Source organism: Rhynchophorus ferrugineus, unplaced genomic scaffold (genome assembly GCF_030347505.1).
Source record: "Rhynchophorus ferrugineus isolate W39M unplaced genomic scaffold, kcgeb_rfMv2 rfM2, whole genome shotgun sequence".
Classification (NCBI taxonomy): Eukaryota; Metazoa; Arthropoda; class Insecta; order Coleoptera; family Curculionidae; genus Rhynchophorus; species Rhynchophorus ferrugineus.
Window position 1 is genome coordinate 19,607,151 of NW_027472581.1, and position 15,775 is coordinate 19,622,925.

The window sequence follows — 15,775 nt, forward strand, 5'->3', positions numbered from 1 at the left end:
TATTACCTAGCGTACTGAAGAATTCTTGAAATTGTTCTGCCTTGTTGTTATGTTTGGGTGGGCAATAAATCGCAGAAATTGTTAATGGTCCATGGGCTTCCTCTATGGTTATACTGGTGGCTTGCAGGTAGTCTTTGCGGAATTTTTCTTTTTCGAAATGCTTTATATCATCTCGAATTATTATGGCTGTACCATGTGCTTTATCATCAGGGTGATTTGTATGATAAAGCTTATATATAGGAACTTTCAGATAATTCTTGTCCGTAAAGTGTGTTTCGGAAACCATCATAACGTCAATATTTTGTTCATTTACGAACATTTTTAGTTCCCTGGCGTGTTGTTGGAGCCCATTGGCATTCCAGACGGCGATTTTGTAGGTATTGGTTTCAGGCATTAGGCAAGTTTGCTTACGACGGTTGTGAGTAGACCAAGCATCGTACTCATTTGATCCATTAGTTTGGCCATCATATTTTCTAATCTTGAGATGTTGCTAGTTTCAGTAGGTTGCGATATTGTCTCTCGTTTTTGTGCTGAACCATTTTCAACTATTTGGGCATAAGTTATGTCTGGTTGACTTGTTCTGGTGGGTAGTGGTAGATTGGTAGTAGTGGATTGTTTTTGTTGATGCCTTTTTTCCCTTAAGGCAGGATAGAGTTTCTGCTGTAGTTGCTTGTGAACTGCGCAACCCTTGTAGTTCGCTGGATGATTTCCGTTACAGTTAACACATTTCACTTTTTCATCGCGAACTTTACGAGTACAATCTCCTGTCTTATGTTCTCCTGCACATTTTACGCATCTATATGATTTGCGACAGTAAGTCTTTGTGTGCCCGTGCGCTTGACACCTTGTGCATTGTGGTATAATTCTTTTTATATATGGTGGTTCGCATTTAATAATATTATTTTCCAATTTGGTGATTTCATACACCGCCTTATTATTTCCATTAGGTTTTATGTCTATATAAAACATAGGCAGAGGTTTTTTTGTCGTGTGATGTCGTATATTGTGAATATTTACGACCTCGTGGCCTTTTTCAGCTAGTGCTACCTTGATGGTGTTAAAGTCCGTCCCGTGATGTAATCCTTTTAATACGAATTTAAATGTTCTCTCGGATTTTGGCCTGAATGTATGGTATGATCCGCTTCGAACAATTGGATTTTAATTGTTTCATAGCTCACTGTTTTAATTGTGTAGTTCGTAGTAATGGTTTTCAATAAGTCATGGATGTTTTTTATTATTCCTACCTTATAGACTGTTATTGGTGGTGGTTTGGGAACAACTTTTTCAGGGCTTGGTTGTATGTTCTCTTCAATTTCTTCCGACAGGTTGCTAAAACTGTTTTTTGTCTCTATCGGTTTCTGCAACCAATAGTCACTGATTCTTGTTTGTTTCCTCGCGATTTCTTCTTCTGGACTTCTCAATCGTTTTTTGTTAATGACTGTAGTCCATTCTGATGGTGGAGTTTGCGTTATTGCTGTTTGTTCTAATCTTATATCAAAGTGTGCAGGTGATTTGGTTGAATCGCTATGGTTTGCCATTATTTAATTTTTAATATTTTATTTAATTTACTTCCAGAGGATAAAAAAAATAAAATAAATACATTGTTTATTTCACGCACTTCATTTTTCACTTACGTTATTTTAGCATTAGTTTTTTACTATAAATACTATAAATGAATTTCAAAAGGACTGTTGTAAAATAAGATGAAATAATTTTAAACACTAATAAAAATGAGATGCAGTCCTTTTGTCTTAGGTCCACTGAACTTTTCTCAAAGAAAAGATAAGTAAGTTTGGTTTTCATAAAATTTTATTTGGTCTTTACATGTTTTTTTCGTTATGATTGAAAAATATATTGATATTTTTGAGAAAAAATAAAAATAGTGAAATATTAGCTTCAAAAATATTTTTTCTTCTAAATATTTTAAAAAGTAGTGATACTTTTGATGAAAATTTAAAATGAAGTACCTATTAAGATTTTTTTTTGAGAAAATATCGATATATAGGTATTTTTTCTCCATTCCAAGAACAGTCGGTTCCCTCAAAACCGACTGTTCTGTTTATTGACGTGGCCAGTGAGAAGAAAATGGGATTCATCGCTCATTATCATTTTAAACAAAAAATCTTCAATTTCACCAGGCAGTCTTAGGACTGTACTCAAATAAGGATCTCCTCTCGGTAGTAATTTTTGGACTAACTGAATTTTGTACGGGAACATTTGCAAATCAGTTTTCAAAATTCCGTTATCTGTTTATTATATTATCTATTTAAGTTTAAATATTGGTTTAGAAAGTTGATTATAAAACAATTCCAATGATACTTTTAATTTTAGATGATTATTACAAGCTACCAACAAGGAACATTATTTGAGTACTTTGCGTTGTTTACGTGGAGTTGTGAATGTTTTTTTTAGTCACCATGAGCACTTGTTTTTCGCCATATTTTCATTAAATTGCATTCAGATGCGTAACATTTAATCCCAGTAAAATAAAAATAAACATCCATACTCAATTATTTTATCTATTGTTTTTTTTGTTTCAGGTAAGACGAACAAATATGATTCATTTTAGGATAAGCCTCTTTTTGGGTAAGCTTAGAAGTTTAGAGCCTGTTCAAAGTTAAGTTGTACATACGTCATTTAAATTTATGACATCGAAATGACATAAAAACCTCACAATGTTACCGCATCAACTATGAGTTTTAGTTCAGTTTGGCTTTGACATACAACGATATTCTAATCTAAATAAAATAATTGAACAAAAATGTTATCAAATATAATTTATGTTAACATTGCAGTACATCTAAAAACTACTGTTAATTATACCACTACGATAGTTTATAAGTTAGAGTTATAACCTCTTATCACTATTGCTTTCATGAATTTTGCATACGTCTGACAAACGGACGAGTTTGGCAGTCCCATTCGTGTAAGGGTTCGAACTAATAAGGCAGCATTGTGTCTCTTTTTAACCGGAATAAAACGAGAAGGAAAAGGTTGTCTGATTTTAAAACGAATTTACAAATTGCGGCAGGCAATATATTAAACATCTTGATGACGTATGTACAAGAAAACTTTGAATAGACTATAGTTACTATTCAAGTCTGCCTAGTCTTATCTAGAAATCTAAATTCAAATACATTCAGCATTGGATACGAAAAAATACGTCTTTAAAAAGATTATTCGAGCCAGAGAGCCTGGGTCAATATAAATGCTGTAGTGCAGGCAGAGAAGAAAAAAAAACAAGCCGGACGATTTGTAAACCACGTTTCAAGTGAGTTGACTTGAGACAATACAGGCTTTGTCCTCTTCGACATTTTACTACAATACATGTGGGTTGCGGCATGAGGGACCGCAGATGGAGACAATTTATGTACAGCACGTGGTCGCCATTGGTTGGTGATCGGTGAGAATGCTGGCACTACGCCGACTATAAGATTTACGTTTTCCTTATGGTCTTCGGTATTTTTTTCATGTTAGTTGATTATGGTTAGTTTTCTTGATATCAATGATTAAATAATTGACCAAGACTTATACGTACGCGCACGTATATTTATACAGATCTAATTTCTTGTTTGTTAAGTTGATATATACGTTATATAAATTCTAATGATAAGACCGGTTTCATTAATGGGGAACCAGGGATGCCGATGATATTTTTGGCCAATATATCGGTAATTATTCAATAAAGGAGATTAAAGATGTCTTTAATAAACCTTGAAGTTTGATTTTAATTTTAAAAGGTTGTTAAAAATATCGCTGATTTTTAAAATGTTTAAGAAGTATCAGAGATTTTGGACCGATATCAACATTTTGTTTTCCGATATTTTTTTTAAATATTAGAAAATATCCTGGCGGTTGCAAAAATATTATATTTAAAAAGAAGTATCGATATTTTTTATTCTACGATAGTCTAGAAGTGAAAAAAATTGATTGAAAATGACATTTTTTACAGTTTTTTTTTCTGTTGATAATTGGGCAAGCAAAAATAAACTTGTTAAGTTTATTAAAATAAAAATAGACAGCAACGAATTTAATCTTGGAGATCTTCACTGTTTTCTATGGGGACGTGTTTGGCGAATATGACGTGTTTTTCAGAATATCATACAAGTTGTAATTGGTTTTCTCAGTTATGTAAGAAACTTGATGACTTGCCTAGTAAATGTCCCTTTTTGTCATTTGTTAGTTAGTTTGTTCAACTATAGCTGCAGTCATTGTGTGACCAATTTCTTGGAGCTTGTGAATAAATAATGTTCCATACACTATGACTTTTACGGTTTATCGGCGTTCCTGGTTTATCTTTGGATTGATTCTTTTGGTATTGATTAGTCACTGAAAGATACGAGGTACATTTTAATCTAGATCGCGTCAAATTACGGTTAATTTTTCAGTGTAGAATCCGTATGTTTTCTAGAAGTTATTTACTAGAAACCCTCTAGACTAAAAGATCTTAAAAGATTATGTTCTAGTAGTTCTATATGGCCCGTTAAATAAAATAGCCAATGCACGTCGTATATATTGGCAATTGCAGTTTGTAAAAATGTAAAATTGGTTTGAAATCTGAGGTGGATTTTTATACTCATTTTATCCTGGTTAAAAATATATATAATACTGTTTGACGCATCAGTACATGTAACAGAAGCAGCCTATCATTTTTTTTTGGGTTGGACATGTTGCCAAATGTGTGTAAAGTTCTTCAAAAACATTAGTGATAATAATTAGAGGTTTACGGACTTAAAATTAGAGATTAGTATACTCAAAATTATCTTACTTTCTAGTATTTCTACTTCTTCGGCCCAAACTGCTCCGCCAATATTTGGTGGCGGCATGGGTTTTGGACTAAGTAGAATAATAAATCAAGTAATCATATATATCAAATCAATGATGCAATAATTGGAAGTCCTGTGAAAAACTATCAAATCATATAGTTTGAATCGTAGAAAGAGAAGCAACTAAGTTTACATAAATTTTATGGTTATTTTTATAATCACAAAGTTAATTTTTTTTTAATATTTTGGTTTGGTACTCTTTCGTTTTTGTATGAATAAAACAAAAAGGTAGGTAAACGAATCCATTTTAAGATATCAATGTACTCTATCCACTTAATAGATTCATTAATGTGAATTCCGGTAGCCAGTCTAGAATTGAGAGCTTGGAACGGTTTGAAACAAAAATATCAAATTTACTGCTGCATTCTGGCAGAGTTAGATTCTATTCTAGCATATTGTTTTTAAGGTCGCGTTATTATGGCTTGAATAGGAACAAGAAAATTGGGGTTTCATTTTTTGCCAAAATTAGTTTTTTTATTCAAAATAATTCCCTTCAAGGGTGATGCACTGATTATAGCGACCATCCAACTTGTCGATACCATTTTGGTAGTACGATTTATCCTTTGCTTCAAAATAGGCCTCAGTTTCGGCGATCACCTCTTCATTCGATGAACATTTCTTCCCAGCGAGCATTCTTTTGAGATCTGAGAATAGGAAATAGTCGCTGCGGACCAGATCTGCAGAAAACGGTGGATGAGGAAGTAATTCGAAGCTCAATTCATTGATTTTTGCCATCGTTTTCACTGACTTGTGATACGGTGCATTGTCTTGGCGAAGCAGCACTTTATTTTTCTTCAAATGCGGCCGTTTTTCGGAGATTTCTTTCTTCGAACTGCCCAATAATGCTATGTAATAGTCGCTGTTGATAGTCCTTCCTTTTTCAAGGCAGTCAATGAAAATTATTCCATGCGCATCCCAAAATACAGACGCCATAACCTTGCCAGCCGAATGTTACGTTTTCCTAAGCTTTGGAGCGCGTTCATCGTGTGCAGTCGACTCGGATGACTGTCGATTGGATTTCGAAGTGAAATGATGGAGCCATGTTTCATCCATTGTCACATATCGACGCAACATCTCAGGTTTATTACGATTGATCATCTTCAAACACTGCTCCGAATCATCAACTCGTCATTGTTTGCGCGGCACCCACTTTGCACAGAGCTGCATCATACCCAAATAGTTTGAATGATATGATGTACACGTTCAATTGATATCTTTAGAGTGACTGCTATTTCATTTAATTTCAATTTACGGTCATTTAAAATCATTTTGTGGATTTTTTAAATGTTTTCATCGATAACAACCTCTTTTGGGCGTCCACTGCTTTCACCGTCTTCGGTGTTCATTTCACCACGTCTAAACTTAGCATACCAATCCTTGATGTTTGATTTTCCTGGGGCAGTGTCCGGAAACTCACAAAAACAGTTTTTGCTTCAACTGTATTTTTTCCCTTCAAAAAGCAATATTTTATCAACACGCGAAATTCTTTTTTATCCATTTCTTTCACAATGACAAAAGTTGCTTTACTCAAAATGCTATAGTTCACAAACTAATGATCCGACCTCTGTCAAATTTATACACGTATCTTTTGAGGGTTAGGGCTGACTAAAAAACATATGAATTCAATTCTAGTATCGCCATCTATGTGTTTTTCAATTGACCTGTGAGGTTATACGACAGTAGAAAATAAAGGAAATAAATGTTTGATGTTTCTTGAAAATGATACGTGCTTGCTGATTAATTGAGTCGATATTTCCAACAAGATACAATGTCTCGTATTGTAAATATATACATACGAGTTTTATGAAGCAATAAACGAGCGAGTGTTCTGCAAAATGAAACGATTTTATTGTTTCTATGAATCATAAATTTTATTTTATTTCCAAGACTGTAGCAGTCAATTAAATCGCGGTTGATATCAGGAGATAATTTGTATTAGATATATCGCTTTTATGGCGAAGTAATCGATCTATTCTGCTGGATTACAAATGATATATGCACCGTTAATTTTCTTGATAGTATATCGAGTTTTTGTAATATAAATCTTTCTACAACAAAGTTACCGTATTTTTGAGAAATAGTTAAGACTAACGTATTAGATTAAAAACAACGAGTACAGAGTTGTTCACTCCAGCACTGAAATAAAGATAAACAGAACAGATTTTTTTCACCAATTAAAGACACATTCCCATATATAGCCCGAACAATAAAACAACCAATTCGCGTCATCAAAATGTATGACGTCATAATATTGCCGCATTAAATTTGACACAATATAAACAATATTGATATTTCTTTACCCCAAAACTAATTTTCCACGCAAAATTATTTTGATGACTAGGGAGAAGAAATCTCAAAACAAAAGTTCAAAAAATTTATATTTTAATTTTTAGCTCAAACTTCGGTTACTCTTTTTTAAAACTATATATATTTTTCGGCATCTCTATTAAGAAGAAGCAAGTGTCTTTGAAATGCGTATCAGGTGAATTATCCTCCAAGAACACTTTACCTCAGCACTGCCCAGTCGTTACACTTTTTCTGATACAAAATATCTCCGATATTAACTTTTTTATTTTTTTATTAACAGAGACCAAAGTCGCTGCTTTCTTGGGTAATAAGTTGCCGGCAGTAAAATATTTCAACTTAAAAAAAGTCAAAAGAATTGTTTTTTTTGTGTTTGAGTGTTAAACCTTTTAAACTTCAACAGATGTTGATATTCACAGTTCTGTTTTGTCTCTTCGGAATCCTAAAAATAGACCCGAGTTATTATTATTATTATTACCTAGCATATCATTTAGGAAAAAGATCTTTTGTTGCTTGCAGTATTTCAATCAATATAATTTGTTCTTGCTTATGGAATAGTGTGGAAGTTATCGGGTACAGATTTTGTTATATTCCACAGATTTATTTTCCACATATTCCACAAATTCCACAAAATAACATCTAGTCAACTATTAATTTTTTTGGCGATGACTTTTTAACTGCTGTTGTTATACCAACACAAATGCATCTCCATGTTTTCTCTACTCAAAATAGGCTGGATGATACAGAAACGCAATTCATTCACTTGACACGTTTTATAAAAATCATTTACTTTACATTCTGCAAACGTGGTATATTAATATTTTTTGTTATTTGTTAGTTATTCTATATTTTTTATTAAACTTATTTTAAAATATATATCCTTACAATTTATCAGTTAGGTTAGGATTTCTATAAAAGAAAATTAACAGTTGGTTTTGTTTTGTGGTTTAACCAATCTTTGTGGTTTATAACTTCGAGTTCGTCGGTTTTCTGTTGTAACTTTTTATATAATATTTATTTTAAAAAGCTATCCTCATGAGTATTTGGGAGTTTTCGATGCTGGAAATTTCATCATCGAGAAAATTCATATTTCAGAAACAATTGTGCAGTGCAGAGTCGGAGGGAGGTGTCTTGATTAGCTATTTGGTTTATTTTAAGAGTGATGTTCTAAAGTACTTGTTGTGATCCATTGGAAGTTTTGTACTCAGTTCAGTAATCGCCGGCGGATAAGGAAGTACCTTGAAACAGGTTCTGCAATCAATAAACCAAAGCCGGGACATGGGTCACAGTTTTCGAAAAGTCCACAAAAGGAACTTTCAACATCAATAGTAGTGTAGCGACCTTGAGGCATGTCGAATTTTACATCGTGGAATAACGGTTTACAAATTACCCAGAAATATAATCCCAGATGTTGAACACGGGCGGGATGCCAGCAGCGCCAACTAGAACCCGATAATGAATAGCTGGTGGCAATTCCGAGACGTTTATCTGGGATGTTATTGAAGGGTACTTTCAATAATTCAGTAACCGACCATCGTTTGGGTTAGACGTGCCACCGATACCTTTCATTTACTTGTATTTTCTTAATATTTTATATATATATCGTCAATAAATAACGGTCACATAATGTAATCACCACTGCTTCATTTCGTTTTAACTCCATTCACTGAGCCCATTCCCTCTCCGTTACAATGTCGTGTTGTACAATTTGCAGCATATCGATTAGTAATGAATTTTCTCGCCTCTTTTTCATCATTTGCGTCTCTTACCACAATCCCGAATAAGTCTCACAAAATCATTAATAAATCAGTGAGATTTTTATCCGAATTGGGATTTTTCTGGGGGAATTACATAATTGGTAAATATTCGTATATGTGACAGAATCTTGGTAATATCTTCTATCTAAGTGAGTAAATTGATTGATTGTGGAGATATTTATTTTACTGTGTGTCACTTCCATTTAGTAAAGAAAATAACTGAAATCACATATCTTTCAATCCATCAAAATCAGAATTAAAAAAGTAGGCTAATTCATCAAGAATTAAATTTTATGTACCTTGAAAATTATTTATGAGGATTTATCATGCAATAAAACGAATATTGTCTCGTTTTATGACTCATAAACCTTTAAAAACTTAACTGTGCAATATCAATTAGAAACGTTTTGCCTTTATTTCGATAGCATTTTCGATATGTAATTATTTTTTCATAAATCAACTAGGATTTCAACAATAATAAAATAGGAGTTGAAATATATTGTAGTAATTAGTTCATCAGAACATGTACATAATATATATGTGAATCTATAATTAATAATTTTTAAAATTATTTAGAATGAGAGAAATAAATTGAATTCGTTGTAACATTTTTAATGTACGACAATTTAGTGGAACATATTGTAACGTAACTGATACCACAACATGATAAAACAAATATTAATATATTCTTATCCGATACACGGGAAAAACCAACATACTTGGGTTGATGTATTTTGGTGAATTAGGAATAAACGTTGGACTTTGGTTTGTTTGTTTTTGTAAAATTGTTTCTCAAATGGGATATATGGTTATACCATACATTACACTAAAACATAAATTATATTGTGCATCTCTTATTTTAAAACATGTGTAGCTGATAAACTCAGTAGATATATTATCGACTGTGGATCTCCTGCTTCATTTTTATTCGATGGTTATATGACCAAGACATTAACTATTCATTCCGTTGATAGGAATTCCTTCATCGTTCCTTTTTTTAACGGAATTTTCTATTGATTGTTTACTGACTGAAGGTACTTTCAATTACTTGATTCAGATGACATTTTGGTCACAAAATATACAGACTTAGAATGCGATCTCCCCTGTGTAAGACTGTGACCAAATTATGCTCTACCACGCTAACAAAGGTCGCGTAAAGCGGTTTTTTATATATATACTAGCTGACCCGACAGACTTCGTCCTGTCAAAAAGATTTGTAATGTGGCAGTTTTTGTGCCTACGTATTTTAAAAAATTCTCCTGAACAGAACCATCACCCTGGTGATAGGGCGTTGTGAATAAAAAATAATTAAATAAAACATATATAAGGATTGAAAAGTAAGTAATCGCTTTATTGTTAATCATGTGAATCATAATTATTATTATTATTATCATTATATTGCTTTGTGGTATACGATGTTTTTTGTTTGATTACCTGGCGCATAGATAAACAAATCTGATGGTTTTCCAACACGGGAACAGGCAACATACAATTGACCATGTGAGAAACATGGGTTTTCTAGATTAATACCACAAACACTTAATGATTGCCCCTGGGACTTGTTTATAGTCATAGCAAAAGCAAGCCGTCAACATGTCTATAGGAAATTTGCCATTACCAATGTCAATGAGTTGTTTAGAGAATATGTTTCCAGATTGGTCATTTTGCAACTCGACACGCATATTCTTGCTTAAATGAAGTACTTTAACATGTTTCCACAAATTGGAGGACTTTAGACATGCATTGAGTTCATCAGCTGGCGTTGATCGTGGAATCACTGGCAATGTTTGACGAAAATCTCCTGCTAATAAAATCATTGCACCACCAAATCGGTTATTATTGCTACGTAGATCTTTTAAGGTTCTGTCTAAAGCCTCCAAAGATTTTTTATGTGCCATCGTGCATTCATCCCAAACAATCAATTTACATTGCTGCAAAACCTTTGCCATTGCAGAGTTCTTCGAAACGTTGCAGGTTGGAGTTTCATTGCTTTGCATATTTAATGGCAATTTTAGTGCTGAATGGGCTGTTCGACCACCTTCAAGCAAAGTTGCTGCGATTCCCGACGAAGCGAGTGCAAGTGCAATTTTATTTTGTGAGCGAATTGTTGCTAATATTAATGAAATAAAAAAAGTTTTTCCTGTACCACCAGGTGCATCTAAGAAATAAATCCCTCCAGTTTCATCATTTGTTACTTTCATAAGAGTTTCAAATACATACTTCTGTTGTTCATTTAACAGTGGAAGATTTGTTTGAATTTATTCTTTCAAAGCGTTGAGATCATACAGTCTTTCTCGATGCAACTCTTGGTTAAAAGCGTCATGCATTGGACGATTGGGCGCGGTCAGGCCTAATTGAATTAATAGTTTGTTTGACATTATCAAGCACATGTCCTCAATTGAAATCAATGCTTCATTGTAAATTTCTTCACTGATTTGTATATTTGGATTTCCCATTCTATTCCGTATTTGATACAAAATATCATCACACATATAATCTTTGTACTTCATCCACAAATCAATTGGGTTTGATGGGAAGCATGTAGATATGATTATAGAAAACAATGTTCGTATTTGATGAGTGTGTGATGATATTACAGCATCATTGAGAGTTTGATCCCAATGAGCGTCATTTTCAAGCAATTGCAAACGTTGACAGGCTTCTCTGTAGGATCCACACAATTCACCATCAACAGTTCGTAACTGTTGGAATGATGTTGGGCCACGTACATTGACTAATAGCAGTCGTAAATAAAAACATTCATCATTGCTTGGATGTACTGAATAAATCCGGCCAATCGCATCGGTGGAATATACATCTGTATATCCTGGAACTGGTTTTCCTTGTTTCCGTCGTATAAATCTCCTTGAGGATTGATTCCAGGTATAATATTTTGGCATTTCAGAATATAGCAATGTTTGTGCGAAATCATCGTTTTGGCATGTCTCAAAAAAACTGGTTAATGTAGTAGATGGTGGCTGAGCAGCTCTTTGTACTGCGTTCTGTGCTGTAAAATACACTCTTTGTCCATTTTCTAAATGCACAGCTAAGTGAACAACAGAAGGGTGTCTCTCGGGTGAATAGGAAAAGAAAATATTCGCCAAACTGCTTCATTACTACTGACATAGCGGCCCATTTGGTATTGGGTAACTTCATCATTAGAATTCCCTGCACCAATTCCAATCACAGCCATATCACTCCCTTTGGTTACATATTTGCAAATGTATTTAATCGATTTCACTGAATGGCAAGATTCAACGTTGATGTGTGCTTTGAATGTCTTTGATAAAATGGGTGAATATGGAACAATCCAACGATTATCTATTTCAATATCTTGTTAATTTAATTTGACAATTGTTGATTTTCCATTGTCTGCTGTCGATCTGCGACGATACAATGGATAACCGTCATTACCAGTAATTGTTTCCGATATTAATGTCCGTGGATATCGTTTTGAACATTTACCATCCATCATACACGGTGAATTTTGATTAAGAGTTCCACAGGGACCATGTATCATGTTTTTGATAACTACCTCATGCAATCCAGGATCTACTTGTACATTAGGGATTTCAGCTGATATCACTGCATCAACTTCATTTGGCCTTATCTTTTCAACCAACCAAATCAAAATGTGTGCATGTGGCAATCCTCGTTTCTGCCACTCCACAGAATACATCCAGCAGCGTGTCTCACCAAACACATTATGTTTTACGATGAAATTCATTAAAGATTTCAACTTTTGTCTAAAGACTCTGGCTGTAATATCATGACGATCAATGGATGATTTCCCAGGTAATAACTCCTGCTTAATTTCTATCCATTGCGGATTGCATGTAAATGTGATGAACAAATCTGCTGTACCATAATGACGAACATACGACATGGCATCTTGAGCATATTCGTGCATATGCCGAGGGCTTCCGATGTATGTTGCTGGAAGAATAGTCATCCGACCGACATTCTGTGCATTTCCATCAGTATTAATCGCATCTCGAAGGTGAATATACTCTTCAGATCGGAGTTTGGTTTGATTCAACCTGATGAATGTTAATCTCTCCGTTTCAATTTTAACATACATGTCATCAACATATTTGTGATATAATCGCCGACATTTCAATATGTGATTATCTGCATTTTCCCGAATCATTAGGCGGTATGAATAATAGTTCATTGAACTGACTTTTTTGTTGGTTTCAGAACCTGTAAACAGATTTTGTTTTAATAACATTCAAATATAAAATTAAAGTGACTGAGATATTATCGCCATAGCTAAACTAATATTTTAGTTACCTGTAATGGGATTTATCATTTTTATTGATAAATCGTAGCCATCTTCACCTTGCCAAAATATAATGGGATATTGCAGTGCATCATATGAGCGGTGTGTTTCCTTTATAGGTTGTAATTGAAAATTCCGACGATGTAAAACAATATCACGGGATTCCAAGTTTTCTCCAACTACAACGATAGCAACTTCATCAATAGTTGGTGCATTAAAACGTCTTGTATGTTGACCTGCAGGTGTTTTATCAGCTCTGATTACAATTTTGTGATTATCGGATGGCATCATATCCAGGGCACTTTTAAACAATATAATCAATTGATTGTGTTGATGAAATAAAGTTTGTAATTGTTCTACAATAGACCTTTTTACTAAATTGTTATGTGCACAACGCAGATCAATTTCTTGTGGTGAATTGCCCATAAAATGAATTTGCAGGAATTTGTTGTCGCTATCTGACACTGGTAACAGTGAACCTGCTCTGTGATATATTTGCCCTTGTATCTGTAAATAAAAAAAATATTATGGTGTGGTATAAATTAATGGATTGTCAATGATCAAACTTAAATAATATTTGATCTTAAAAAGTATATATTTAGTTTTAACTAATATCTATCAAATATAAAATATAATAAAAGTGTCACTGAAACTGAATCACCATATAATATGATGACTAAGTGATATATTTCGTAATTATTAAGAAATTGAAGATTAGTAACACATCTTAACTTTGGTGACAGAAAATTTTGTTCGCTAAAATAATTATGAGTAACTGCTATAATACATACCTTGAAAGTTGGCATAAAATTTTCCCGAACTGCATTTGTTGCCCCAAATGAAGTCATTTGAAAGCAATTGTTATATTGTTGAATATGTGTCAAAAAGTGTATAGAATCTGTTCCTATTCCTGAAACCAATGAGTACAATGGTTCTGGTGGTGGATCCAATTGTATCAATTTCACTTTACCATTTGCGCAACACAATCCATTGGCTTCGTTTTTGTATTTTAATGCCTTACAGTGTGAGCAAACCAAGTTCATAGAACCAATAACAACACATTGGTAGTTACTGTAGTCAATTGACACATCGTAACTGAAAGCAGCTGGATTCAAACTTGCGCGATTATTAGTTGAATGTCGCGCTCGCGCTTCACGCGTTTGTGATATCCGAATTCTTTCACGTTCATTTCCGTCGTCACGTTCTTGTGCAGTACGATTAGATCGGTAATTAGCTTGGTTTATAGCATTTCTGGTTCTTCTACCTAAATTGCTTCGTCTTATAGGAGGCATATCAAATATAAATTATTTTTTCACTAATCACGAACTAAACAAACACTAACTAACTAAACACTCTGCACAAAACACGATATACGAATTTGTTTCGTGTATCACTTGACAATTCATCTGTCATCTGTCAAAAGTCATCTGTAACAGACAACTTTTTTTTTTAAATTTGATATGACTTGAACTCAAATCCTTTTAAGCCGTACGAATTGTTTTATTTATTTAAAATTTGAATTAAATTTTAAACAAATAAAAAATTTTAAATAAATAAAACAATTCGTACGGATTAAAAGGATTTGAGTTCAAGTCATATCAAATTTAAAAAAAAAAAGTTGTCTGTTACAGATGACTTTTGACAGATGACAGATGAATTGTCAACTGATACACGAAACAAATTCAAACAAAAAGGGCTATTTTTAGGGTTTTTCCAGCAATAATTCTAATTTTTCTCGCCGTAAAAACCATCCCTGAACTTCAACGAACATTTTAAAAAAAGATTTGGCCAAATTGGTCCAGGCGTTGTTGAGTTATGCGCTTAGGAACATATTTTGCGATTCATTTTTATATATAAGATTTGAAAGTCTCCTTTTACCAACTGTGGGTTTATCTGGAGTAGGCCTAAAGTTTAACGTAGGCTCCGAACCACGGTCTTCAGCATTAAGCCTACCGACTGGCGAGTGACCAACTTTAGAAATCATCCCAGAAGACATCCGGTCTTACCCAGCCTGGTTATTGGTGTGACTGGGATCATTTTCCTTGTCGGATTTTACACTCTTGCCTAGAACATTCACAAATTTTAAACAATCACAAACATAAATTTACGACCATGCCCCAGCAGGATTCGAACCCGCGGCTATCGCAACAGTAGGAGGACCATCCCATAGCCTTTACCACTGCGCCACCAAGCCGGCGGGGGGAGATTAAAAAATAAGAATAAAATTTATTTATATTACAGTGGGAAATTAAAAAATACAATATTAATAAAACATTTTATTTAAATAAAAGTTAACATTTGTTTAAAATATTTTCTAAATACATAAAAAGACCAACATGTAATATGACAACTGATAATTTATTTTCTAATTGTACATTAATTGTTGAAAATATTATAACAAAAAAATCTATAAAATAAGTCCAGGATATTGCAATTTTGCATGTTGCAATTTTGATTGCGAAGCCTCCTTTTCTTTTTTATGTATTTTTATAAATGCTTAATTGGACTCTATCCATAAGATATGTAGCCATGCAAAATTTTAAATTTTTTCCCTTTGTAATCCTGTTTACTTTTTTTATCAACCAGAACAAGCGACACCTAATTAT

General features: G+C 33.4%; 2 protein-coding genes across 5 annotated transcripts in view; one reads left to right on the top strand and one right to left on the bottom strand.

The window, feature by feature from the left end:
• Positions 1 to 15,775, top strand: part of kuz (zinc-dependent metalloprotease kuz) — a 346,072-nt gene that overhangs the window by 39,581 nt on the left and 290,716 nt on the right. The gene's annotated exons all lie outside the window — the stretch shown is intronic.
• On the bottom strand, positions 10,218 to 14,516 carry LOC143191336 (uncharacterized). Its single transcript, XM_076396271.1, has 4 exons — positions 14,140 to 14,516; positions 13,961 to 14,079; positions 13,181 to 13,676; positions 10,218 to 13,090 (listed from the first exon to the last, which is right to left on the bottom strand). The coding sequence occupies exons 1-4, from the start codon at positions 14,459 to 14,461 to the stop codon at positions 12,225 to 12,227; spliced, it is 1,803 nt and encodes a 600-aa protein (XP_076252386.1). The 5' UTR covers positions 14,462 to 14,516; the 3' UTR covers positions 10,218 to 12,224.